We start from the raw sequence: 27919 nt of genomic DNA, 5'->3' as shown, positions 1-27919 counted from the left end.
TCATTAATACAGATCTTTAAAGTTGAGGAATGAATTTCTTGATATATATAGATCTTTAAAGTTTTATTAAATTTCCCATAAGTACATACACATAGCTTGGTAAACATAGAGACAAACTCGAGGACAAACAAAACTTCATATTCACATTTCTTGATTAAGTATATTTCATATCTATATATTAATTACAACAACAAAGCAAACGAAACATAGAACAAGATTGATCCATTACAAGAGGGAAACACATAGCCTCAAAAGGCAGCAGGGCTAGCCCTTATGGCTTCCTATTAGCTGCTCTATACTTTGCAGCAGCATATCTGTGAAACAAAGCTAATGCATTGCTTGTGACTTGTGCTACATTCAACACCTTTCCCTTAATCGTAGCCTTCAATTTTCCCATGTTATGCCCCGGAAACTCATCCAAACAGGTACTTGCATCAGTAAGGGCAGCACTAACCCATGTCTCAACGTTACTTATGTGCCAAAAGATGTCATTTGCCACAGTTTCTTGCCCCAAACGACGTAGCTCCCTAATCGATTGGCTAAGTTGGTCTACACTATCATTGATTTCTGCCAAGCAATCTTTCACAGTTTGGTAGTACCCCTTGGCCTTGCTTGACTCAAGTTCCTTAGCAACTTTAAGCATGTATGCTCTTGTGTATTGTGCTCGGTATAGGCTTACAGACAAGGCGACTTGAGCAAGTTGTTCCGGGCTTTGGATGGTAGTACTGTTGCCATAGCTAGAGAGGCATTGGAGACACAGAGATGGATAGCGGGTGATACGACATGAGTCCTTGATGTAGCCATTTGATTGAGAATGTCTAGCAAAGGCTGGTTCAGCTAAGCTTGAATTGCAAAAGAGAGAGACCATGATGACTAGCAAGTAAAGGCTAAGTTGTGCCATTTTTTTGCAATCTCAACACAAAAGATTAATAATTCTCCTTGAGAAAAATGTCATGGTTTGAGGGGGCTTATATAGGGGTTGTAACATGTTCTACTATGATTTAACTTGCTCTTTACGTGCTTAAATTAAGCAAAAATAATGGTGTATTGAGTTGAGGGCAAACCAAATAAAAGAGTATTATATTTGCAACTGGTTGGTCAAATAAAATGGATTGGCATTCAGGATAAGTATTGCTTTTGCTTAGTATCTTAGAACCCTAACAAGGAAGTAACAAATCCTTCATGGAACAGGCTTACCTAGATTACTAAAATTAAAAACTTCTAGGAACACAGCACGTGCAAAAATGCTGGTCAATGATTCTATTTTGCGTTTCAATCAATTTAGATACAAAATTTTTTTATTTCAGAAATGTTGAGGTGGGAAGTTGCAATTGGTGAGTGTACAATAAAAGTAATCAGTAGTGTCTTTTTTTTTTTTTTGCTGAATAAGTAATCAATAGTGTCTTATAAGAAATTGATGTTACACCAGTAGCCCCTCAATCCATATTTTCCGTTAAGTGTCACATAAGTCTGTCATGCGTGTTTAATTCATTCAATAAAATGATGTCATGTTATTTTTATTATGCCATGTCATTTTTAATTTTTTTTATGCTACAAAAATGATGTGGTATTATTTTATTGGACAAATTTATGTGGCACTTAACAGAAAATGTGGATGGAGGGGGTAAACGGAATAAAACTTCAGGGATCAAAATCCAAATTTTGAAACTTTAAGGTATAAAATCCAAACACTCTCTAAACTTTAGGGGTGTAATTTACAATTTAGCCAAAGAAATTATCAAATTTAACCCTTTTTAAAAAGATTTTTTTGGGTAAGTCGAATAAAGGAAAACGTTTTCAAATCATTTCTAGGAGCACAACCAAACGTAATTAAATAATTCATATTCTTTGAAAATGTTTACTGCTGAAAACAGTTTTGCCTAAAAATATTTTCACTTAAAAATAAAAAGGAGCATTAATACATGGACTTGATGAGTAAGCTAAGAAAAGGTCAAAGACCTTAGATTTCTACCGATCCTCCATCAGTAAAAAGAGGATCTGAACCATGTAACAGAGTATCACAACATATAAACCATGACAATATTTACCAATTGCATGTAATTTTTTTCATTTTTCTTTGTCTTCCTTAATTCTTGTTCCTCTTGCAATCTAACACAATGGACGCTACCCACCGCATAGCTTGTCAAGAAAATTTGTTCAATCCTCTCACCTCAATGGGCATGCAAGTGTCTGGCATTCTTGTCATCTCACACTTCTTCCACCTATTGCTCAAGGGCTTGGGTCAACCTGGACCCATTGCTCAAATTTTTGTAAGTTTTCACACACATACACATTAACACACACAAAAATTAACATGCATGTTTATGAATCTGCAACTTTCAATGTGAATAGTTTTTATGGTTATAAAATGTGTCACAACCAGTTGACACATGTTGGTTTTGTTTTATATGATATAGGCTGGATTGGTGCTCGGTCCTACAGGGTTGTCAAATATTCCTCTAGTGAACAGGTTCTTTTATCAGAGCACTGGTGCAGATTTCTATGAAATTTTTGGTCTCTTTTGCCGTATCATATTCATGTTCCTAATTGGGTTGGAGACTGACATTCCTTATGTAAGGCGCAATAACGTAGTTGTGGTGACAGCCATTGCATTCGGTGGTGCCATAATAGGCATGATCTTTGGCCTAGCAACCTCTGCCTTTTTACACCATGAGTTAGAAGTCCAAGGCCAAAAGACAATGTTCGTGGCAATCATCGTTTTACTCTTAGCATACACAGCTTCTCCGGTTGTGATTCGTTTGGCTGCAGAGTTAAAGTTTGATACCTCTGACATTGGGCGATTGGCAATAATTTCTTCACTCATAATTGAAATGACATGCTTGGCGATTTTTAATCTCGTTCTTGCTATCCATGCAAATAAGGTGTACAAATATGGTATCTATTGTGTGCTACTTGATGTGGTTATCATTTTTATAAACAAGTACTTAGCTGATTGGTTCAATAAACGGGACAATAACCAGAAGTACTTGAAGAATACCGAGCTCTTCGTTATCTTATCACTTGTTATAGGTAGCGCGATGTATGTGGAATGGGCGAGTTTTAACAGCATAGTCAGTTGTTTTGCCATTGGCCTAATGTTCCCTAAGCGGGGTAAAGCGGCAAGGACACTGATACACAAACTCAACTTTTCAGTTCACAACTTCATTCTTCCCATTTACTTTGGCTACATTGGGTTCCAATTTAATGGAAGATTTTTGAATAGTTGGAACAATGTACTTATTGTTGTCATTATGGTTTTGTTGAGCATTGGCTGCAAGATTAGTGGCACTCTTATTGTTTGCCGTTATCTAAAGATTCCACTGAATAAGGGGGTGCTTCTCGGTTTCATAATGAACCTAAAAGGCCATGCTGATCTTCTGTTCATAGGGTCCTCCTCAAAGATACTTATGGTAAGTTTACTTAATTGAAATCATTTATACATCACCTCTAAATAAAATTCCTCTGTCCCACTCTATGTCTTCCACTTTATCTGTCACATTTTCTTTTTCTTTTTCTTATAAAATAATCATAGTTTATGGAAGAAAATCACACACATGGCCACATGGCTTACTACAGTGTATAAAGTGAGACAGGATTTACATTCATTATCTCTTTAAGTCTGTCTTTTCAAGTGTGTATATATATATATATATGTGTGTGTGTGTGTGTGTGTGTGTGTGTGACTGGCAAAGTCTAAGTGGGATATGCTTTGGCTATTGTTGCAGACGTGGAGTCCAAGATCTTACAATTTGTTGCTCATATCAATCGTGATTAACACAATAATATCAGGGCCGGTGGTGGCTTTGCTAATGAGAAAACAAGAAAACTTATTGGGAAATATTCATACAGAACTTGAAATACATGATCCAGATAAAGAAGAGCTTAGGATGCTAGCTTGTGTATATGGACCTCGTCCCCTATCAGCCATACTTTCACTTGTATCAGCATTAAGCGGGTCTCAGAAAGCACCTATCACCCCTTATTTGATGCAGCTAATAGAGCTACTCCCAAAGCGTAGGACCAATGTATCCTATCATGAACTAGAAGCTGATGAACTTAGCGACGATGAAGACTATGGTGGAAATGATGCACTAGAAATCAATGAAGCCGTGGACAACTTTACTTCTGAAACAAAAATTTTGGTCCGCGTAACTAAAGCAGTGTCATCCATTGCAACTTTGTACGAGGATGTGTGTAATAGTGCTGAGGACTTAAGGGTATCAATTATTCTTCTCCCTTTTCATAAGCACCAAAGAATTGATGGAAAAATGGATATTGGGAAGGAAGGGATTAGGACTACAAACCAAAAGGTTCTTCGCCATGCTCCATGCTCAGTTGGTATTATTGTGAGTCGAGGCATTGATGGTGTCCCCGGGTTCTTACAACTACTTGGCTCTGACACTGTGCAACATATGGCAACTCTTTTCTTTGGTGGTCCAGATGATCGTGAAGCTATTGCTTGGAGTAGACGCATTGCTGCTCATCCCCGCGTAAATTTGACTGTCATAAGGTTCCTACCAGCATCATCATCATCAAATGTACGCAATTCCCAGATTGATGATTCATCAGATGAAGATGATGGAATGTTTGTGAAACTATCAAGACTAGAGAAGGGGAATGACGTAAATGAAATTGACAATGCCTTCTTGTCCGAGTTCTATAATAGGTACACCATTAACCATTTTCATTTAATATCTATAGGAAACAGATCCTCTCCATTTCACTGAATTTAGAGAGAGTCTATCTTGCAGTTATGATTTTATTTCTAGATGAATTAGTTTATAGAGTAACACGAACTCTTAAATTCGTAGTATTTAATTTGAACTATAAAATGGGTCCATTTTAAATTGAAATTTTCCTTATTTGTAGCATGCATGCTTGTGATTGCATGTGTCTTTAACTTGATTTATTTGTCTAATCCTACTACTTTCTCCTTGGTTTTATATGACTGTGAATATGTTGTTTTAAGGTATGTGACATCGGGTCAAGTTGGATATGTGGAGAAGTATGTGAACAATGCGGCACAGACAGCGGCAGCTCTAAAAGACATTGGAGATATGTATTCATTATTCATAGTTGGGAAAGGTGGGCGAGGAAACTCACCACTAACAACTGGTATTTGTGACTGGGAGGAGTGTCCTGAGCTTGGAACAATTGGAGATTTCTTGGCTTCTTCAGATTTCAATATCAACGGCTCAGTTTTGGTCGTTCAACAACATAGGCACGCAAAGAAAGACGCTTTAGATGACTAGTCTTTTTCTTTTGATAATCAACAATTTTATTAACAAAGGAACCTGAAACAACAGCTAAGAAGCCAAAATCCTAGCTTGCTCAAGCGCTAAAACGTCACAAAAAACAGAAGGGGTGGAGCCAAGAACATATTGTATATGATTAGTTACTGGAATGTAATGTCACCCATGTTTCATATTGTATATAAATTGAACTTTGGCATTATAAATATAGTCTTGTGTAAAAGTTTATTATAAATGTAAAAATACTCATAAAGTTCGTAATTCTTTTTTTGATAAAGCTTTCCTCCAAATCGGGTTAGAAGAATCTATTCTAACTCATTACATAACGATTCATAAAACCATTTAAGTGTATTAACTCGCATGAGTCATTACATCAGTTAAACAAACCACATGACCATAAAATAGTTAATGCCATTAAAAGTACATGAGGAAGGTTTTATGAATTGCCATGTAGTGGGTTGAAGGAAATTTCTTTCAAACCAATTTAGAGAAAAATTCAGTCCATTCTATTATCATCAAATAATAAACTAATCGATGATGAGTTAATGAAAGTAGTATATTCTATGAATGTTAATTATTGTTATACACAGCTTGTTGCACACAACCGTACACATGATTTCAGTTATAATTATGAAACAGTCAAAACACGATTTCAACTTCGTGTGTATCTATCACCCTTCTTCTACAAAGCTTTGACCAAGAACGACAACTTGGGGCCATTCACTATAATTTATTCCTAGTTGTTGCGTCAAAACCCAACTGAGAGTGCCCGCGATGCCCACGGCAATGGTCCTCTAGTATTATAGATAAAACTTGTTTAGCCAACAAAGTATTGAAACCAAGGTTCAGAGATTCTAGAGACATGAATTTAAAGTCTTAACAATATAGTATGTAGTTTAAAGCTGTATTGCAAGTGGTGGCACCTCAACAATCACGTGAGGAACTAAGAGTGATCTTTCAGCATAAAACACCGACGAACTCAATCAAAGATTCAAAGTCAATCTATTGCATGTGGGTCTCGTGTAATGTATAATAATGAACCATTTCCTCCCTTTTTTCCAATGGATTCTAATAGATAAATACCACATGATTCGCCCAAATCCTATTTGTTTGTATCATGGACTGAATTTCCATCCAAACTTGAAAATCTTCCAATCTATTATTATAGGTGCATTTAATCATATAACTTAAATGTCCATTTAAAAATAATTTATCTAACTTTTTGTTGAAAATATTACAAATAAAAAAAGGTTAAATGAAATAAGCATATAACTCACGCAAAACCAGCAAATAAAAAAATAAAAAAATAAAAAAGCAATAAACTAACTTAAAAGTGCATCACAAACGGGCACTTAATAGATAAATTACTTGTTTAAATGATTTAATGAGTTCTAAATATATTATTAATAGTTAAATTAGTATTTGTTTAAATTATTTAACCAGTCAAGATGGTCTTTTGAAGCAAATAGGGTTGGCAAATATGACCTGAACAGTGAAAGGGAATTTCCTTCTCCCAAGGTGATGTTCAACTAGCACTCAAAAGATTAGCTAAACAAATTACTGCATCTACTTCTACAATAACTCACATCGTTATAAACAAAAGGAAGCTCCTTTCAACAAACAACCAGCAATAACAATTACATAAGATAATATAATAGGAAAAGACAACAGGCCATATTAAACACACAACATACACATCTGGACAAAGATTAGCATAGACACACTTGAGTTATTCAGCAACCTTCATGCCTGAGAGATAAACTCTACTCTGAATCACACTGCCCCCAATCCAAAAACCAGGCATAACCATTAGTCCAACCTTGGGCTTTTGATCACTTTCATCCATTATCAAATTCTTCACAACACTATCCATATAAACCTCTGAAAACTCACTCCCTCTCTTAACCTGAAATACCTTGACATTGGGCTCAAACGAATAAGCCAGCCTATGTAAAAGCCAGATGGATTTTGCCAGTTTTAGAAAAGCTTGGTAAAAAGGGGTCCTTGGATGTCCACCCCCCATTACGTAATTTCGCTGATCAAGATTTCCAAAGAAGGATGCCTCCATTTTTGGGTGAACCACCACTAGGTACTTGCTCCTGCAAAATTTCCCAAAAATCGAGTCTGGATTTTGCCCTAGTACATCCAACGGATCCATCTCCCTTAGAGCAAGAAACTGTTTGAAGAAGCCATCTGTAGTGACCGTTAGATTGTCTGATTTGATGGCAAAGCTTTCTTGCTGAAACCCACTGAACATTCTCTGGCATATATGAGACTCAAAAGCATACTTTTTATGAGCTCTCTTTGCATAAACGACATTAGGTTCAATTGAGTTAGCTGCAGCATCGAGATCCCACCCAGCTGCTTTCATCATGTTGATCAATGGCTTAGAAAAATCATGAATGGCTTTGAAAGCAGCTTCTACAGCAGATGTAAACAGATCGGGGGTTAGATCTACAGGGAAAAATCCATTTTCATCTGTAGAACTTTCAGATTCTTTTGTTGACAAGCCCCTAAGCTTAAGATTCTTTTCCAGTTTTCCCCGCCTCTGGCATGCCTCCTCAATCTGCTGCTGCAACTGATTAATCTCAGAATCTTTGTTCTGAATTTCAGACTGAAATTTCTTCACCATAACCTCATAGGTTTTCAGCAGACTCTGCTGTTCTTGGATCTCCGCAGCTAAGCGAGAATCCTGTGGAGAAGCACATACTGATTTGGGGTTGTGCTCCCTGTAAAAGTGCTTGAGTTCGGATAGGTTCTTCAACTCAGAAATTACTTGTTTATCAGCAGCTTGGATTTTTTCAGGGTCATAGGGAGTATGAGCAGCTTGAAGCTGGATGTAAGCTGACTTCAAAGAGGAGATGTTCGTAAAAATCTTGGATATCAGGGCTTCCACAGCTTCTGGCTTCTGATTCATGGCCTCTTCCATGGGTTGTGGGTGGACTTTCTGACTGTTGCTCTCACGGAGTTGGGAGTCTTTTGCTCCAGTGGGTAGCATAGCTACTTCCAGCAGGGTAAATTGAATAGGCTTCCTTCAGAGAAAACACCAATGTTACACAACCTGCAAATTTCCATAAAAGTTTTATTGGCATCAGCTGAAAATCGATAGTGTCATAAAACAAAAGCAAAGCAGTTATTCCCAAAAAAAAAGAAAAAAAAAAAGAGGAGACTGCTTTTGGATCGCCACAAATACAGAAAAGTCTGCTTATAGACAAATACATTGAACAAAGCTCTATTTCTTCAATATGGCTGAAGAAAGATTCTAGTTGGCTTGGTTCATTTAGAAAGAGTAAAATAAAAATCCAAAAAATGTTACAGTTCACAGTTGAACGAGCTGCCAGAGAATCTCATGAACCTAATGTACCAAATGTTATTTTTGTTACGTGACAAGACTGTTCCAAAATCAGATCCCAATACTCCTGCTATTTGAGTCACTGATAATATTCCATGTTCATGAATTGTTACTAAAGGATCCGGTTTATTGAACAGAAAAAAGCATTATGTGGGAATCAGTTATAAGTCTCCACAAACTAGGAAAGGGAGTAAAAACAGAAGTCAGAATTAAATTTAGAATGTTCTCAGACAATGTAGGTACCACTCCCAATTCTGTAACTGGCAGATTGCATGCAAAGCCAGCAATATTTACTCGCCATAGATTATATGTGTGAATCCAAGGTGCGGTTAATCATCTTGATGCTTTTTGGAAATTGTCAGAACTAGGAATACTGGGAGTTGACCTCAATCAAAACAAATCACTTTGGATGATTGATTGTTAAAGCACTACTAACAAATTTTAAAATTTTACTGTGCTGAGTTGCCAAGAGAGTATCAGACCATATTTAAAATACATAGAAATATAGAGGTAGTAACTACAAAAATAAGCAAATACCTTGGACCCAAAATACTAACATATATATATACATAAGAATAACTTGCAAAGAGACTACTTCATGAAAAGAAAAGAAAAATGAAGTAGCCTAAAGAATTACAATTGAAAAATATTTACATATAAATTGACTCTATGAAATTTTGAATAGAAGTACTATTTGTGAGACCCAAAGCAAAGGACCACTCATAAAGAGAACTAATGAAAGATGTTAGCAATTGATTTGATGTGCACTCCACATCTTCAAAACACTAACATATACTTGAAATTGCCACTGTATATATCTGTACACATTACAGGTTAGACCTATCACACTTGATTGAAGAAAGGTGAACATGTAGCAAGAATTTCAATAAAAAAAATAAGCTCTCACTACATAGCCTAAGGTATTTTTCAAAAATGCAGGTATACTCATGTACAATGGGCACTTCAGGCCTTGAAGCATTTGCACATGTTGAACTCATCCTTAAGAAGCACAGTGACCACAAAGGATGCTAATTTCCAACATAACAGAAGCTCTCAATGCCTAGAACCACTGACCAAGGTTTTGGAATCTCAAGGTGAAATCTAACAGATTTCTCCTCTTTTTTCTTTTCTTTTTTCTCCTTTTTTGGAGTAAGTAAATCTAAGACTACAGATTTCAAAGTGCATAATTTATATTATCTCTTATTATCACTTCAACTTCTTCCAAAGGACATTTAGCACCCATCTTCCAAGACATAAATCGCATGTAAAAGGAAAGAGTGGAATTGAATTGCTCATACGGATGTAATGGATCCCAAAAATGAAAGCTATAAGGAAAATAAGGAGGATGCAGAAAGAACAATTCTAATAGCAAAGCATACCCAACGAGAGAGGGAATCAAGCCTCGTAAAATTAAAAATAATTTACATTTGACATAAAAAATAAATAAATAAATAAAAACCATGTAAGACTGTCAATGCAAGTCCAAGATTCCTATTCAAGATATTCCTTATGCCATAAGAGAGGTCTCTAACCATGCAAACTCCAAGTTAACTCTTAATGACCAAAACTAACAGGGCCCCTTTGGCATGTGTTCACCCCGTATAGTGTTATCAGGACACTTGAGCACAAGTATTTGTCAACACCCTTTGATTCTCAACGCAGCCAATGTAGTTGCAAGTACCAAGCAAAGGCCAAGCTCTAATTAGACAGCATTGCAAGAATAACAACACCAAATCTAAAATACAAGAAATAACCGATGTCAAGTGACTTTTCATGCATGCTCCAGGTTTAAGGAAGCAGATGCCTCTACTGAAACCATACTATTTAGTAATTTATTCCAGATATAAATTGAAAACATAATAATATAAGTTGTCTACCCCCTAAGAGACATTTTAGTTTTTGGTAACCATGAATGGCCAACAAATCACTTAAGTTCTAACCATCATGGCCCCTCCACCTCTCTTTTCTTTGTGACACCACACCACCAAATTTTCATCAAATCTCATAGGCAACATTTGAGCAGCATGAATCAACTAAGATAATCAAATTCTTTATGTTCCTAGTAATTTCCCGGTGATTTAAGTACATGGTCTCCACAATTTGTCAACTAAATCACAGCAGGTTCATTTGGACTGTGGCTTTGAGAAATATTTTGACTATTGATAATTTACGTAAGAGGAAGATGTTGATTATGGATTGGTGTTATATGTGAAAAAGTAATAGAGAGTCAGTAGATCATCTTTTATTACATTGTCCTATTGTTTTTGAGTTGTGGTCTATGGTGTTCATCTTGTTTGGTATATATTGGGCAATGCTAAAGACTGGTTGAGCTCCTAGCATGTTGGCAAGGAAAATTTGGTCACCATTGTAATGGTGTTTTATCTAGATGGTTGTCCCTCATTGTTTGATGTGGTGCATTTGGCAGGAGAGAAACAACCAGTGTTTTGAAGATTCTAAAACAACTATAGCCGACTTAAAACTTTTCTTCTTTAAAACACTATTGGATTTGATGTCTATCATAGGAAGTCATTCTATTTTTTCGGTTTATAATTTGATGGATGCTTGTAATTTGTGTATTTGACTGTTTTGGTCCCCTACTGTATACTTCCTGTATACTTGGGTGACTCCTTTTTATGAATTTGAATAAAGTTTTCTTTAATTATCAAAAAACAAAAATCACAACAGGTTCATAATCAAATCACTACTCAGCAAGTACCTCTCTTATGCTATAATATACCACAAAAGATCGTGATTACAAACATTACCTACAAAAAGATAGACTCCTTTTGAACCACAAATTAAATTTTCTAATAAGTATTTGGATCATCTGAACACTGCTAAGAGTAAACTTCATAATAAACTAGCATTTATACTGACCACATCAGAACAAGATGCTAATGATGCAGCTAAATTAAACACCGCGCAAAGCACGACAAATGCAGGTGTTTAACCAAGACCAATGAGACAGCTGGTCTACATAAAAAAGGTTATCAATCACAATCACATGTATAGAACTTAGAAGATTGATTTCTGTACTATTACAAACTACAAAGTAAACTTAGCCAGATCCACACTAAAATTTGCATATGAGAATGCCTTGAAACAAGTTCAGACACTCTACAATCTTGCCATTGCATTTAATGAAACCAATGACCATTTAGTGGCAACAAGGGGAAATGATTAACTTCAAACCATAAAATTGTGTAAAATACATAGTGATACTAAGTCAAGTTATGAATGCTGTTAAAGGAGTTGAAGCAATTTGTAAAACTTTCATAGATATAACCACAAAACTTTTCAGATACAAATGAACCTTGTGATGAGTGAGTAAAAGATAAAATCTTAGAAGGAAATTACAACTAACAGCTTATGTTAAGTAAATACTAAATACCCAAAATGCAAAAAATCCTCTCTTTTTTTTAATCACTTACTAATAATACAAAAGCCCAATAAAAAAGCCAGATTATACAAAAGAAAAATAAATGTAAAAAGGGAATGAGCTGAGCTGCCTACCTGAAAAGATTGCAAAACGGGAACAGAATTTGTCCAGCAAACATAATACTCTTTGACCTAAAATGTAACCCAGAGAACAAGAAGAAACAAATAAAATATAAAATATAATCATTCAAAGAATAAACATTCATATTCTAGTGTAGACGAACATCAATTACTCCATAACTCATCGTGAATTTTCAAATAGACTCCAGCAATTAACCAAAAAAAAAAAAAGAGAACAACAGAGACCCAACTCTCCAATGGTGGAAAAAAGAGTAAAAATACTAGCTTTGGAGTATTTTTCCCGTAAATTTTCTCAGGAAACAAACAAATCAACGAAATTTTCTAGGGAAACAAACAGGGAGACAAGGTGAAGTATTTATTTACCTAGTCGGATATTTCGCCGGAGATCTCGCTCCAGGGTAAAGACACAAAAGTAAAATCAAAGCAAACCTGGTTAAGGTTTTTTAGACAAAAATAAAAAAAAAACAAAAGTTAACCCTAAAACAATAGTATAAAAGAAACAGACAGAAAACTGTAATAATGAATTGCTTTTCACTTTTTCTGTACTCTTCTTGGCTTTGCTTTTCTTTTTCTACATATTGCTTTTCTTTTTTTTGGCTGAGTTAAAAATTTTAAAAATAAAATAAATATATATATATATATTTTTTTTTTTTTTTACTAGTTTCTGATAAATCTGATAAAGTGTTGGGGCAAGTCTGATTTTTTATTTTTTATTGTAAAGGAATCAAAGAATAAGGACAACACTGTTTGTCCCTTTTTTCATTTTGTCCTTTCACTTTAGCAGTTTGGCCAAGGAAAAAAATAAAAATAAAAAACTTTCATTTTTTTAATTTTTTTTAATTTGTATTTTAGATATTTCTTCTTTTATAAATAATATTCTAGATCTTTTGGGACCGAATAAATTTGGCTCTCTTTGTCAACAATTGCAATTGAGGAGTATTAATTATTCTGCCTTTTTTGCTTTTTTTCTCAAGAGCACTAATTGCTCCATTGATAATCAAATAGCCAACACGTTTTTAATATTTAATGATTTTTTTAATAAGTTTTTAATGATACAACAAATATCCTTTATTATTACTTTTAAAATTATAGAGTTTAATTTGATATTTTTTAGAAGGAAAATGTTAACAAGTGCACTTAGAATACTGGTTAATAATCTATTTAAAGAAAATTTTTATGGGAAATAAAAAAAAAGTAATTAATATTTTGACAATTTTTTTCATTTCCCATAAAAGTGATATCAAAACTTTCCTAAAATGGATTATTAATGAGTACTCTTAAGGCACTCGTTAGCATGACCCTTTTTAAAATTTTAGAATTTATTTTATTAATTTTGAAAATGCGATGGTTTCAAAAGTTCAAATAATCCATTACAATTTGGGTAATAAAACATATTGTCGTACACTGTGTTTCTGTCACGTTACTTATGATAATTTTTCTTTTATTTTTTTTATCTATCTTATTGTCCAGGTTTATTATCAGTGCAATATATTATTATTTAATTTAAATCTTATTGTTTGTGTAAAAAGGAAATGAATATTTTTATTTTATCTTATTTACATCTTAATTTAATTAACCGGTGCACCCATGTAGTAGTTGTGTGCAAGCTGAATAAAATTCACATAAAATTATGGATTCTCATATAGCCATAATCCTTTGAAAAAACGAAAAAGATAAACATTAGCAGATCGTATATATCAAACAAAGAAGGAGATGAGGAATGAGAAAATTTTGTACACCATACTCAAAGAGAGACATCATCTTGCCACCATTACAAACATGTTATGTGTTTCAGAAGCAATCAAAAAAAAAGAGAGCATGGTTTTACAAATAATTACTAATTATTAAATTCTTTCCAGCCAGTAGCTGGTGGATAAGTATATCCCATTGTTTTTTTTTTGAAAAGTTTTGCCACATATTTGTATACCGCAATTGTTGTATTTAAGGTTATATGGCAGTAAAAAAATTAGCATGTGTTCAACATTCATGGGTAATGTAATCCCTTAAACACTTGTCAATTTCTTTTTATTGTCACATAACCCTATGTTAAGCAATTGCTATATTCAAGTATGCAACAATTACTTAGTATCTCAAAAAAAAAAAAAAAAAAAAAAGTATGCAGTAAAACTTTTTTTTTCTTTTTCTTTTTTCTTGGTAAAAAATCTCTCCTTTATTTTTGGGAAAACGTAATAATATATATATATAAACACTCACCTAACCGTGGCTTCATGGTTTTTACACGCAATCTTACGAGTTACGGCTATACCACACACGCAAATAGAGTAATTTCATTAATTAGTCTTTTTGAGATTTATTTATTTTATTAAATTTTCTTTTTTTTTAAAGTACGGTAAATAAAGATAAATGTTAGTTGAAATAATATAATGAAACTTATAAATAGTACAAAAAAGTGCAATAAGGCCTACAAATAGTAGCAGAAATATACTAAATTGTAAAATAAGTTAATAAAAAATAAGCTAGCCAAATGAACACTGAGAGGATATTGTTTACAATGGGTGCTTTTTTTATTTTTTTAATAAAAAATAAACAAAAGCACATTTGCTAGCCAATAATGTTAATTCATCTTGTTAGGATACTCCTTCAAACTCAAATCATTAAGCTAAACAAACCAAGTATTAGTTCCAGTTTAAAACTTACTGATGTTGAAATTGTTTACGAGGAGCCCAAATTTTCAATGGACAAACTTTAGTTGCAATCTTGATTGTAGTTAATGACTACAATTTCATTTAATATATTTTTATTAGATGTCAATTTTGAAAAATTCACCGTTAGATTACATTTTATCTTTGTTGAAGGGGAAATTGATGCCTCTATCTAAGATGTTGGGAAGCCAAGCCGAAACTCGACTATGGGCTCTTGAGATAATACCCAAAGGCTTTCGATGCGATGACAAAGCCTATCCAAATAAGAAACAAAGGTTGCACTTGACAAAACAGAAACAAAAGGCCAATGAAAAACACATTACAATACTTAATTAGTACATTAGTAGTCCTGGTCTGATAGTTCAAGTGAAATAAGATCTTTAACGGTAAGGGTAAAATTACACTTAGTCTAGAAAAAACAGATTTAAACAGTCCAATGGTTAATTATTAAATAAGTTTAGAAATATGTTAACTTCTGGGGGGTCCTTGCATGTCTCGATCAGGAGAATTCATTGTACTTTCAACCATCATTACATCAATGTAAGGAAAAGTTCAATTGATACATATACATTATATCTTTCAACCGTAAAATAAAAAGTAAAAATTAAAGGTTCAATGGGAAGAGATAGTTTCCAAAACATTATGGCCTTCATCATAATAATACTAAACAAGGATTAAAAGCTTCATTGTTACAAATAAAAGAGGAAAAATAAGATGGAATGAAGGGAGAGAGAGATCCTAGCAAGTATTAAACTAAGATTTTGGTGAGTGTGTGTTCATAAGACATGAATGAGACAATATGGGCTATTTTGAGTGAGTGGGATGAGATTAATTCTGAGGTTAAGGTTGTTGTGAGTAATGGGTTGTTTGTAAGTAGTAGGAGGCATTTATGAGTTGTGATTGTGTGAAAGAGAGGAAAAAATGTCTGAGGTTAGATGAATGTGGGCTGAAGGAGATGAGTAGTGAGCTTAAAGAGAGCTAAACTACTAGTAAAATGGCAAATAGACTAGGGGTCTCAGAGGGAGTAGCTGTCTTTGTGGGCTGAGGTGCTTATGCTTTTATAGTGGAGTTTAGAGAAGTATTAATTAACAATCATCCAAAAAAACGTAGGTTTCATTAAGGGGAGTAAGTCAGCTGAATTAATAACCTGGATTTGACCTAAAAATGAGATATTTGCTTTTGGAGTTGTTTTGCTTCTTTGGGCAAGGTATTATTTAGAGTAATCTTGCATTAAATTCGAAGATTGCTGAGATTGTGTTCAGCTAATGGGATTAAGGCAAGTATTAAGGAAGAATCATAGTGCTGCAACTGAGATTTGGACCCTAGAAAGTAGGATTCAACACCCCAAGTCAAGTGTCAAAGTTTAAGTCAATTTCAGAGAGTTTCGCTAGAGATCCCTTTATGCCCTCCAAACCACATGTTCCCAACTTTTCCCCTTTTGGATTCATGGGCTTGGCATATGAATCACATCTTGAACATTTTTAATATTTATAGTATCAATTTATTGAAGTTTGGATAATTTGGTTTCAGCTCCTCTTCTGTTAGAGGTGCAATCTTAAGAAAGATGATGGAATCCCTTTATCCTTTTAACTTCAGCTGATATGACAGCCATTGGGCACTGTTCACGTCAGGTAAAGAGTGGCTAAAAAACTGATGGGATAGGCCCTAGTTCATCCTTAAAGGCTTGGTCCTCTTGTAAGGGGCTCTAGTTTTTTCTTTGGTTAGGGATGAACAAAGGCTAGTTGCCCACTTTCAAGCCTCTTGCTGGGACCTTTTTGGACTAGAATTTTGCTTCATTTTAGCACCTTTAGTTGGGCCACATGACCCTTTCTTTACTTAGGCTTTTATAAGATGATCACTATGGGTTTTGAGAGTAGATAATTCATAAATTCAATAAGTTTGTAATATTATAGTAATAGGTTTAAGAATCTAAAGTATTGTTCATTATTGGACTTCTAGGTGAAATAATTATAATATAATATTTTGCCAAATATTGATAACCTTGGACTTTCAATAAATAGTGCCAACGTAAGTTGGGTTTTTGATATTGCTAATGAGAATTGGGCTTTTGATGTTGCCAATGAAAATTGGGTTTTGATATCGCTAATGAGAATTGGATTTTGATGTTGCCAATGAGAATTGAGTTTTGATATTACCAATGTAAATTGGGTTTTGGATAAATAAATCGCTATGGTTTCAAACCATGGGCTTTGATTATGGATTTGAATTCCATTGATAAAATTGTTTTGCCATGAATTTGAGTCATGGGCTTTTCAGATATTGTCAAGTATAAATATTCTTGGGTTTTAAATAGAATAAGATGTGTGTATTAGATTCATAGGGCCGGTTTTGGGTTTAGCTAAATAATGATAATAAAATTGGATAAAATATGAGTTTTTGGGCTTTTTGTGATATTTTATATAATGACCCAATTTAGATAATGAAATATGAAATATTTGGGAAAATCTAATAACTTATTAGTGGTATAAATAGGTGGTACTCAAATAAAATTAGGTGTAAAAAAAATACCCTAACAATCTTTATATTCATCGTACTTGCAAAATTTTCATAAAATTAAAAATTAATAACTATATCATCAATTAAGTGCTTAAATTTCAATTTATTGTACTATAAAAATATGTATAAAAAATAAGTTTATGGATCAAATAGTAAATAACATCCAATTGACAAAAAATTTGACATACTTGTTAAGAACATAATAAACATTCAATTCAAAAGTCAAACTTTCAAAATATATAATCATATTAAATTTTTTTGTGAGAATTGTAGTCACTAACTACAATTAAATTTGTCTGTTTCAGAGACCCATAAGAACCCAAGCAGGCTTTCAAAGTCAATAATAAAATTAAGTATAATTCTTAAGTGTACCTTAAGTCTCTCAATTAAATTTAAATCAAATGATTCCTATTTGATTATTATTTTAGTTTTATTTTCTTATAATTAATTATTATTTTAGTTAGTGTTAGATAAGATAAGCTACAACATTTGAGGAACCCTACCCAAGTAAAAAGTATTGTCCCTAAACCTAAGTCCCATATTGTATAATTGTACAAGGTAAGTAAACGGTATGTCGTTCAAACGCATAATACAAATATTTCTATTCTCCATGACCATGACAACTCCAAAACGCTTCTGAAAGCCAAGTAATAAGAAAAAACGAAAAACAACCAAAAATAAATAAACAGAGAGAAAGAAGAAACGCAAAGCTGAAGCTCTTCACTGTTAAAATCTGAGTCAGAGTTCGATATACGCAGAGTTTTTCTATTGTAAGTTATTTATTTATTTATCTTTTACATTCTGGTTTTTGCAAATCGAATTGGCTGTAATATACCCAATGTTTTTTCAATGAAAGTTCCACATTTGGCAATCTTTAAGTGGAATTCATTTTACAGAATGATTTTCAAGAAAACCCAAGAGCTTTTTTTTGTTGAATGAGTCTCTTTATTGGGGTTATTTACTCTTGCTTCTATTTTTTTTTTTGTTTATGGTTATCATGGGTTAATTTTTTCTAGCTTACTGTGCAAAACCCAGAAAGGAATAGATGTGAACATGTCCCAGAATTCAAAACCGTTAGAGAAATTTACAAGTGGGGATTAAAAAAAAATCAGTGAAACCAGTGGAAAAAAGCAGCTCAACTTTACTTATGTTAGAATTTAAAGAAAGGAAGAACCATGAGACTTTGAGAGTAAAAAGAATGAGAAAGAATACAATAATGTGTGTGCGTGTGTAACATGAGACTTGGAAACTACTAGACCAACCCCTTGATATTGGTATTCTTGTGTGTGTGATTTGAATTTCTTTTGTGGGGTGGGGATATGTGAATGCATAAGGCCTCCCAATCTCCTGTAACATACAAAAGAACGAAGTTTTTGCAGAGAAATAACAATATAGATTTCAAAAAATTTTGTTGGAGGTAATAATTTGTTGAAAGGAAATATGTGAATTTGTGTTGCAATTGTATTTTTAATAATTAAAATCTGTGAGTGTGAAAGTGGTAACACAATACCGCTGCTGTTTTGACAAAAAGGAAACCCAATACAGACCTACCCCATTATAAGATAGATGAGCTCCACATTGGAGGTTATAATTTGTTGAAAGGAAGAATGTGAATTTTGAGTGGCAGTTGTATTTGTAATAAAATCTGTGAGTTTGAAAGCGGTAACACAATGACTATACGGTATCAAAGAGTTACAGTGAAGGTTGTAACTTGTGTTAGCCATTTATTCATCAGGGCTCAAGCTTTTTATATTAATGTTGCTGATCAGGGTGCATAACATTGTTCTTTCTGTAAATACCATTCTTTGCTTTGCTATGATTATATTGTTGGCATGTTATGTAATAGGTGTTTGCATAAATAGAGGACTATCCTTTGCACATATGCAATGAGTGTCAACACTTTGTTTGACATTAATGAAAATTAACAAAAGTTTGAAATAAAATCAGAATAGTTATTCCATATATAGATGTCAAGTTTTCAACTTCTCCAATGTTTTCTAGATGCCTGCAGTTATATTACTGATTTTCTCAGTGTCTTCTCTATTACCTAATAAACAGTTACTTGCAGGTTATTTCATGTTAATGGCAATTACGTTCACATTGCCTTACTGTCAAAGAAATGCTATGCTTCCATTATCTCCAACACAAATTGTTAGGTCAAGAGTTGACATTGCGTGCATTACATCAAGTTTTCATCAAACTAATGTATTTAGCCAGAAACCCTGCTCTGAGTGCAGTTTCCTTCATGTAGCCCGACTATCTTTAGTCAATTTCAAGTAAGTCTTTACGGCAATTGATGCTCAAATTTAATGCATTAGTATTTTGTGCTGCTAGGATTTGGTGGGATATTTCATGGAGTACTTATATGTCACGTAATATGCTCATTGAAAGATAGTGTAGCATAATGCTATTATACTTCAAAATTGGTGGAATGTTGTATGCATACTAGGCGATTGCTTTGTTTGCTTCAGAATCTAGTTATTTCTCATATACTTGTTGATTTGGTTTTCTCAACTGACTGCTATATCAAATCCATATTTCCATGTCAAAAATTCTTAGTTCAGTAAAACTATCTATTTTTTTTTCTACTTCTTCTCTCTCACTCGGGTCCTGTTTGTTTTTAAAATTTATAGCATGGTCATGATTCTGCAAGGGAGAAGCTCTTTTTCACTACATGACAGATATTGCAAATTAATTAAAATGTCTCTGTGCGTAAATTTAGCTTTCTGTTTGAACTGTTCAGAAGGATGACTTGGTCCATTAGGAGCAATGTGGATAGCAGCGGATTTGATCCTTCTCCCGCAAATAGCCCCAATGGAAGAACACGTTTAATAAGGGCATTTCAAGCTATTCGCACCAAGGTAAGTGCAAAAATTCAGGAGATACGGAAAGATCTTCCAATGAAATTCTTCTTTTTCTTGGTGGGGTTTTACTGTGCAACTGCCTTTGCTACTGTTATTGGGCAAACAGGTGATTGGGACATTCTATCTGCTGCCTTGGCGGTGGTTGTTGTTGAGGGCATTGGAGCCCTCATGTACAGGGCTTCTCTTCCTTTAGTGAACAAGATGAAAAGCCTGATTACCATGTTTAACTATTGGAAGACTGGGCTTTCCTTAGGTCTCTTCTTGGATTCATTTAAATATGGAATGGATGACTTTTTTGGGTCAGTTAACCCCTTTAATTTTGAAATAGATTTGTTCCACATAATCTTGTAACACTTGGCTCTTCAAATACGTATTTTCTGGCTAAGCATAGTGAAATGATTGGAAAGCATGAGTCAGGACCTGAGTAATATTGCAAACTGAAAGCCATGGAAAGAAAATGAGGGTCATACACATACATATTGCTCATGAGTTGAGGCAGTAAGGATAGGCCTGATGACATTGAATTTAAATGTGGCATACAATGGGGGAATGGAGATCTTGCAACTAATCTATGAAGAGGGAACTAAACTAAGTTGAGCCTGTGCTTAGGAGTCTGCTCCCTTTTGCCGGCCTTTATGTTCATTTCTGTTGCATTTTTTCTGGGAGTACAAACATTGCTTGGCATCGGTGGAATTCTACAGCTATATGTATCCATTCTGCTGCAACATTGATTATCACGTTGCTTTGCTTGGCATGAAACATCTTTCATACAAACATTTGGGTGGGCTGTTGCAGAAATTGTAAGTTTCTAAAATTGATCAAGCTATATGTCCGCCCAGCTCATGATGTTAAATCTCATGATTGACAATATCCATGATGTGATCCGGAAGAACCTGAGATGAGGCGGTGTATTTGTTTGTCCTGGTTTTGTTTTTTAGGGCACTGGCCTTTAGTTGCTACATTACACACACTGACAACTTACAAGAGTTATTAGTTAGAAATGCATATTTGCTCAGTTTAACCCTCAAAAGAAGAACAGATGTCACAGGCCTACAATAGTGTATACCACAAGATGTTTGCCGAGGTGGACCCAGTTGAGATCGAGGCCTTATCTTAGCATTGGTGCATATAGAATATCTGAAGTCAAGAATCGAGGCTGCCTCCCAGAAATTTTAGACTTGAAGTCAAGAATCTTGAAAATCTGGTTGTTTTCCTCTTAACTCCATTTTGTCCTTGGACAAACAGATTTGTGACAAGGTTGTTTTTGGTTTAGTCTTATGCTTGAGCTGTATTGAATCTTGGTTTGATGACATAGTTTTGATGCTGATGAGGATTACTGTTTATTTTAATCTGAATATTTTTTTTCCTAACATTGTACATTCTCTCTCTCTCTCTCTCTCATGTATGTGTGCACATTTCCTGTGCAGCATCTAGTATTTAAACTTAGGCACCCCCCTACAGAACTATTTAAACCTTGAATCAAATAATAAGTGGTATCCAACACCTTTGTCCATCATCTAGAACTGAGCTTTTCTTTGTATCGTGGGCTCATATCAGTGTTCTTTTTTATTTAAGAAGAAGAAGAAGAAGAAGAAGAAACATATCAGTTTGTAAGTAATGTATGAATTTTCAGGTGCCTATCAGTGAGCATAGTCAATGGAGCAAATGATAGTAAGTGGGCACAGTGTTGGTTTTAATCTGCGCTCTCGTATCACATTCCTCTCATGTTTAAACTCAAACCCAAGTTGCATTCTGTATGCCATCTACAAATTCCATATCTGAATCAACAAATAGCTAGGGTTTTGTTTCCAATTGTCATCAAACAAAAAAGTGAAATGACATTAGCAACATAATTACATTATCAATATTATTTTCAAGTTTAACCTGAATAAGAACAGGGAGGATAGAGCTGATTCAACTTTACATCAAATACCATGCAGCTAAAGCCATTGAAAGACTAAAACAATTTACAGGCATGGTCTCGTACAAAAACCTTAGACAAATGTGAAGTTCTCTATCAAAGTAAAACCTATTTGGCAGGGAATTATTTATTTATATCAATTATAAGGAATGTGCAAGGGTTAAAAAGTCTTGATTGTGATCCAAGCATAAAGGAAAGCCTGCGATCATGTATCAATACTAGGGCCTGGATATGCTGGTAGGCTCATAATCCGCTTGTCCAGGACAGGAGCTCCAACAGTGAAGTGATACAGACTCTGAAAGTTTGATCCTTTCAACTTGAGGATCTCATGCACTGCAAAATAAACCAAACAAAAAAAAAAAAGTTTTTATGATTACAATTCTAGGACCTGTAATATACAAGAGATCATACAGTGAGAGTCCTGTGACAAACAATAACAAGTGGAACTTTTTTAACTTTATATGAGCAAGAATTGGGTCCAATGCCCTTGTACACTGGATCCATTCGTTGAGACATGGACATGTGACAAGTGTTTGACATGTGTCCGTATCCCAACAGGTCCAGTTCTCCTACTTTGGTTTAAAACAATTTTTTTTTTATAGGTAGATAGTGGGGAGGGGAGACGTGGGGTTCGAACCACAGACACCACAAAGGATACCGACTGGGCTATCACTTGAACCACATGTTTAAAACATAATTTTTCTAGACTAGCATGACAATTATGGAGTTAACTTAAGAACATTTTTCAGATCTTCTAAAATTTTAAATAAATTTCTGTGTAATATTGGTTTTTAACACTCAACTTGAAAGAAATTACACCAGGAAGTATATAATTATTGCAATGGCAATCCAAAAATGGTTCTACTTAGCTCAGATTCTCACTTATTTTTGGAGGTTTTTCTCATACTGCCATTCTTTCTCAAAATTCTCACCAACTTTGATAATTATTTCATCATTTTCCATATTCCTTGAACATCATTTTCATTTCTTAGTTATAATTTCTTGAGGGGAACAAATCTTATGCTTTCTCAACTTTAGGCTCAGTACCCTTTACAGAACTCATAACACTAAATGAAGACAAGCCAAAGCCTTTTACTTCTACAGTTCTTCAAGGTTTATAATCCTGTGCCACCTGCTCGTCTATGAAAATTGTCTCTAGTTCCTATTTGGAATTCCGTAGAGTTATCATGTGGTGTTGGTGTCTCTAAAGGAACATGCAACTTTTCTTAACTCCACAACCTTACCTTCCATCTTACTCTTACAAGGAAAAAAGTGCCATTTGAGATGGAGTTCATTGGCTCAATAGATGTACATACATAAACATGATAACTATAAATGTCTTGAAAGACTTTTGAGTAAAACCAATCTCTCTGTATAATATGAAGCCAACTTAGTTTTAGGTCATTTTTTGTTGCTGTTGTTTGTTGTCGTTTCTGTTGTTGGTAAGTAAAAAAAATTATTTCAAAGAAAAGAATGACAGCCATTCGGCTGATATGTGACTGGATAACTGGCCACCAGTACGTTCATCTTTATAAATGTAATATCACATAATACCTAGAATAGATTCATAGTAATCATTAGGAAATGTAGATTTTGAGATTATCATGACTCTTACGTAGACAATAACAGTTACTCTTATACAGGCATGGCCTCCGGCTTTTAGAATTTAAGACTCTGGTTGAAGTAAGCAACAAACAGTTGGGAGTCATTTTTCAGCATGGTCGTTGTGAAAGCCATCTCTTGCACACTTTGGAATAACTCATATGAGAGAAAGACTGTTTAGAACTTGGAAGAAAAATACATGGAAGGTAGATTGCTCTGGGACCTGAAATTGCTAATTCACAAAGTCCATATTCCAAAGAATGCTTCCAGGTTCAACTACTTTGAGTCAGGATTTTATAAATCCCAAGTTGTCTTTACACCAGTCATATGAAATTACAACACATCACCTATGGTGAACCAAAAAATTTCATCTTTTCCTGGTGCAGTCTTTCATTGTGCTAATTTTTCAACCATTTCTTTAATTAGTCCTCACCACATGAACCAGATTCTTGGTTTTCTCACTTGATTTTGGTATTATGAAGTCCTGAGTGATTCAAGGGGGTGTTTCTTTTACCTGGCGAAGCATTTGGGGACCTATGGTGCCTCATAAGGTTGCCTTTTCACATGGACATCAACACTGGGTACGATCTCGATACTGATTGTGGATTGGTGTTGCATGTGTGAGAATAGTGGAGAGACTGTGGAGCATCTCTTGTGTTTGCTCTATTTGGAGTATCTTGGATTATACCAAAGATGACAGTTCAAATGCTACCTTTTTGGCAAGGAAGGTTCCATAATCAAAGGGGTGTAAGAGTTGAGTTTGGGGAGCTGCTCCTTTATGTATTTTGTGGACTGTATGGCAAGAAAGGAATAGCAAGAACTTTGATAGTGTTGAACGTCCTATTCACGTCATTGCTGTCCTTATTACAGACTTTGTACGATTGGATGAATGCCTTAGGCAGCGTCCTTATTGTAGCATTCTTTGATTTTGTATATTCCTAGAATTTTAGATTGCAATTGGTTAGGACTAGTTGGTACACACCCAGTGGAATCCACTAGTTCTTTTTTAATAAATTAATTTTATTCATCAAAAGAATCTAGGCATTACTTGATATTTTCTTCCATGTTAAATTGAACATGACTGATTTGTTTTTCAACATCTTCTCAGTCAATGTGGAAAAGCATTTGCCTTAATTCCCACTAGAACTTAGATTTTGGTATAATCAGTCTAAATGTGTAACATTTATCTGTTTTCTGCAAAAATCTTTGCGTGAATTCTCAATTACTATGAACAGTTGCAACTAAATTGAGAACCCTCTGCCAAAATAACAGTGAGGAAAAGAAGCTTACCGGGATCATCAAAGTAACAGCCAATTCCAGTTGCAGAGATGCCGACAGCATGAGCTTCAAGGTACAACACCTGTCCAAGAACTCCAGTCTCCCAAAATAATCGAGGATACATCCATGTATTCTTCTCACGCAATGTACTCTCAAAACGAGCCACCATACCAAGACTAAAGCAGCCATGACTAGCAATTTCCTGCATATAGGTACATTATTTTTTAGCTATTGGCAAACATGCAAAAAGGCAAATCTCATTGTCAATTCTACTTCCATTAAGAAATGAGGTTATTCTTCTGCACATAAATGGGAGAATTGAATAACTGATAGGTAAAGGAACAAATAATAATTCAAATTACTCTCTGGTCCATTGAATTCAGATAAAATTTAAACAGTTTTTCATGATATCATTCAAAAACAATCAGTCAAAAATTTCAAGACAAATACTCAAAAAATTAATGTTTCTGCTCAAAGGGTGTAGCACATCTTCTAATCCATAAGAAAATTTTCTAGTTGTTTTCAAATTATTCATGGATTTTTTTTCTTTTTGCCAGGAGAAAATATTGGCAAATTAGTTATGGGGAAAAAGATTCATGTTGATTAGTGTCTTGTAAAGAGCTTTGGTCATTTTGCACGATGCTTCAAAATACAAAATCCAAAAGCAACTACCTTTTTTATTCACTAAAAGGAAAATAAAGAGTATATGAAAGTCCATATCCAATTTCATGTTCATTTCTAAGATCCATACTTTAGTAGTAGCTCCTTCAACTTCATGTTCATGACATAGATAAAGTATCGAACATCTATACCCCTTTTACACATGTTTATATTCTAATCTCTGAACAACTCTAATGATAAATGAAACATTCAAAATGATAAAACCATTAAAATGTGACACACCTGATGGCACGATAATTTTTCAGAGAGCCTGTAATACAAAGAATCCTTCAGAGATCCTGAAGATGTATCAAGTCCATACAGAGGGAGATCATCAGGGCACCCATCTGGTTTTGCCCACGCAAAATTAGAACTCGTAGAGTTCTTTAGCTCATGAAAGTGGTCCTCATTCCTCACCAGGAAATACAACCCTGCCGGCAACCCTGTCACCCTATGAACAAACAAAACAGCATGCACCTCAGCATCCCAAGGAAGCGCCCGGAACGGCAATGCCAGCTGTCTTCTCTGCTTCCCTCCACTTCCACAACCCGAAGGAAGGCAATGTAACAGTATCTGATAAAAAGTATCTCTGTGAATTGCAGTAACTCCATCCATATCCACCGCACTTCTACGCTTCCTAACAACTTCCCTAACCGTAAAACCTTTATAAGAACCTTCATTACGAACCCCACTACTCTTAAATGGATCAATTTCAAGCCTATCTCCTATCACTAACGGCTTTTTCACTGCCTCAGCAGTTCGATAAATTATATCCCAACAAACATGCTGTTTACTAAGCAAATTAGGCTTCCCCTTCCACTCCAATTTAGAAAACTCCGAAATTGCAGAACTCAATTCTTTATAATTCACATCAAATTTTTTACCGATTCCATTAGGAAAAACTAATAGCAAGCAATCAGGGTGTTCAAATTCAATCTCCGGAAACTTACCCTTAACAGGCCTAGAGGGGAATTTGAATTCCGGGAAAACTTCAAGCCCGAAAAGCTTCTTCAATTCCACATATCCTAGACCATCCAAAAGCTTCACATCCCAACCAAGGCCCGCTGCAGCCATTGTCACCGCGGCAATAGCATGGCCAACATCATGATTACAGTACCGAAAGGCGCGCTCACCATACTTCCAAGCCTCTCTCCAGAAAATGGAGGAGAGCCCCACTAGAAAAGAGTTCTCAGGAAAGAAATTGGGGAAAAACCCAGATGGGATTTCGGCTCTAAGCTCCAAAGAATGCTCTTTTGGAGCGTAATGCGCAACAAAAGGAGAATTAGACAAGGACTCAATTGGTGGAGCAATAATATAAGCTTCCGTGGGGTGCAAGTTACCACTACTGGGATTCACCCTGAGAGACCAGGTGGAGTATCCAGTGGATTTCCAAGCTGAGAGAGCGAGAGAGTCATAGAAGAATTGAGAAATGGTGGAATGGGAAATGGGTTTTGGAGGAGGGAGAGAAAGGAAGAGAGAGGAATATAGAGGGGCATATGCATCATCGGGGTTTTGCTGTAAAGTTTGGTTTTTTTGGGGTTCGGTTTGAGTTGGGAAGTGAAGGAGAGGGAGGAGAGGAGCAGAGAGGTATCGGCGAAAAGGGTTGGGCTGGTTAGCCCAGTCGAGGCCGTGTGGTCCTCGTGCGTACTTGTCGAAGTTGTGCTTGGTTTGGTTGTGGTATTTGAGGACTTGTATAAGGTTTTCGTTGTGTAAGTCTTCTTTGGGTTGTGATGAAGAAGAAGAAGAGGTGGAAATTGACATGGTAATAATGGAGGTGGGGATTAAAGTTTTGGTTTTGGTTTTGGTGATGAGGAATTTGAGTGCGGAGGTTGTTGAGGTAAAGAAATGGCAGAAGTGAGAGTTCTGTGAGGTTCGAGAGGGAGAGAATCTGGGACTAGAAAGAAGCGGTGGCATTGCAATGGCATCTATGAGTTTTAAACTTTTTCTTCTTTTTCCTTGTTGTGGGGTTTAAAGGCAACATCTCTAGAATCTTGTTCTAGAGTCTGGAAATGGACCCAAAGTTGTGTGTTTTTTTGTGGATTCTTATACTTTTTTTAGGCAAAAGGGGACTTACAAATTTCCAACAACCTGGGAGGACTGTACTTTTTGTTGTTTTTGGGCTTTCATATTACAAAAGAGAGAAAGGATTGGGCCAGGTAGTGAGTGACAGAAAGAGTAAGGGAGGTGTCATAAAGTGGGCTACTATTGATGAGAGGAGAGGCCTTTTGGTAAACCACAATTTGAGACGTGTTGGGCTTTCTTTCTTTTTTTTGGTAGAAAAAGGACTGCAT

The 27919-nt window shown here is 35.0% G+C and overlaps 5 protein-coding genes across 6 annotated transcripts; 2 read left to right on the top strand and 3 right to left on the bottom strand.

Annotated features, from left to right (window-relative positions):
* Window positions 1–271: 271 nt before the first annotated feature.
* LOC115955161 (pectinesterase inhibitor 9-like) lies at window positions 272–935 on the bottom strand. Its single transcript, XM_031073214.1, has one exon. The coding sequence runs from the start codon at window positions 899–901 to the stop codon at window positions 272–274; it is 630 nt and encodes a 209-aa protein (XP_030929074.1). The 5' UTR covers window positions 902–935.
* Window positions 936–2117: 1182 nt separating this feature from the next.
* LOC115958536 (cation/H(+) antiporter 2-like) lies at window positions 2118–5442 on the top strand. The gene is made up of 4 exons (XM_031076949.1): window positions 2118–2270; window positions 2418–3410; window positions 3726–4666; window positions 4970–5442. Exons 1-4 carry the CDS (start codon window positions 2118–2120, stop codon window positions 5250–5252), a joined length of 2370 nt encoding a protein of 789 aa, XP_030932809.1. The 3' UTR covers window positions 5253–5442.
* Window positions 5443–6731: 1289 nt separating this feature from the next.
* LOC115956016 (protein GRAVITROPIC IN THE LIGHT 1) lies at window positions 6732–12671 on the bottom strand. Of its 2 annotated transcripts, XM_031074465.1 has the most exons (3): window positions 12487–12671; window positions 12118–12174; window positions 6732–8313 (listed from the first exon to the last, which is right to left on the bottom strand). In XM_031074465.1, exon 3 carries the CDS (start codon window positions 8248–8250, stop codon window positions 6982–6984), a length of 1269 nt encoding a protein of 422 aa, XP_030930325.1. In that variant the 5' UTR covers window positions 8251–8313; window positions 12118–12174; window positions 12487–12671; the 3' UTR covers window positions 6732–6981. The 2 variants fall into 2 exon arrangements, with proteins under 2 accessions (XP_030930325.1, XP_030930326.1); XM_031074466.1 differs by lacking the exon at window positions 12118–12174.
* Window positions 12672–17951: 5280 nt separating this feature from the next.
* LOC115957054 lies at window positions 17952–20360 on the top strand. Its single transcript, XM_031075295.1, has 4 exons — window positions 17952–18073; window positions 19372–19579; window positions 20047–20164; window positions 20274–20360. Exons 2-4 carry the CDS (start codon window positions 19380–19382, stop codon window positions 20358–20360), a joined length of 405 nt encoding a protein of 134 aa, XP_030931155.1. The 5' UTR covers window positions 17952–18073; window positions 19372–19379.
* A 1625-nt stretch (window positions 20361–21985) lies between these two features.
* LOC115955327 lies at window positions 21986–27655 on the bottom strand. Its single transcript, XM_031073418.1, has 3 exons — window positions 25872–27655; window positions 24981–25170; window positions 21986–22421 (listed from the first exon to the last, which is right to left on the bottom strand). Exons 1-3 carry the CDS (start codon window positions 27540–27542, stop codon window positions 22294–22296), a joined length of 1989 nt encoding a protein of 662 aa, XP_030929278.1. The 5' UTR covers window positions 27543–27655; the 3' UTR covers window positions 21986–22293.
* Between the last annotated feature and the right edge of the window lie 264 nt (window positions 27656–27919).

This window comes from Quercus lobata, chromosome 8, assembly GCF_001633185.2.
Source record: "Quercus lobata isolate SW786 chromosome 8, ValleyOak3.0 Primary Assembly, whole genome shotgun sequence".
Taxonomy (NCBI): domain Eukaryota; kingdom Viridiplantae; phylum Streptophyta; class Magnoliopsida; order Fagales; family Fagaceae; genus Quercus; species Quercus lobata.
This window is presented reverse-complemented; position numbering and strand designations above follow the sequence as displayed.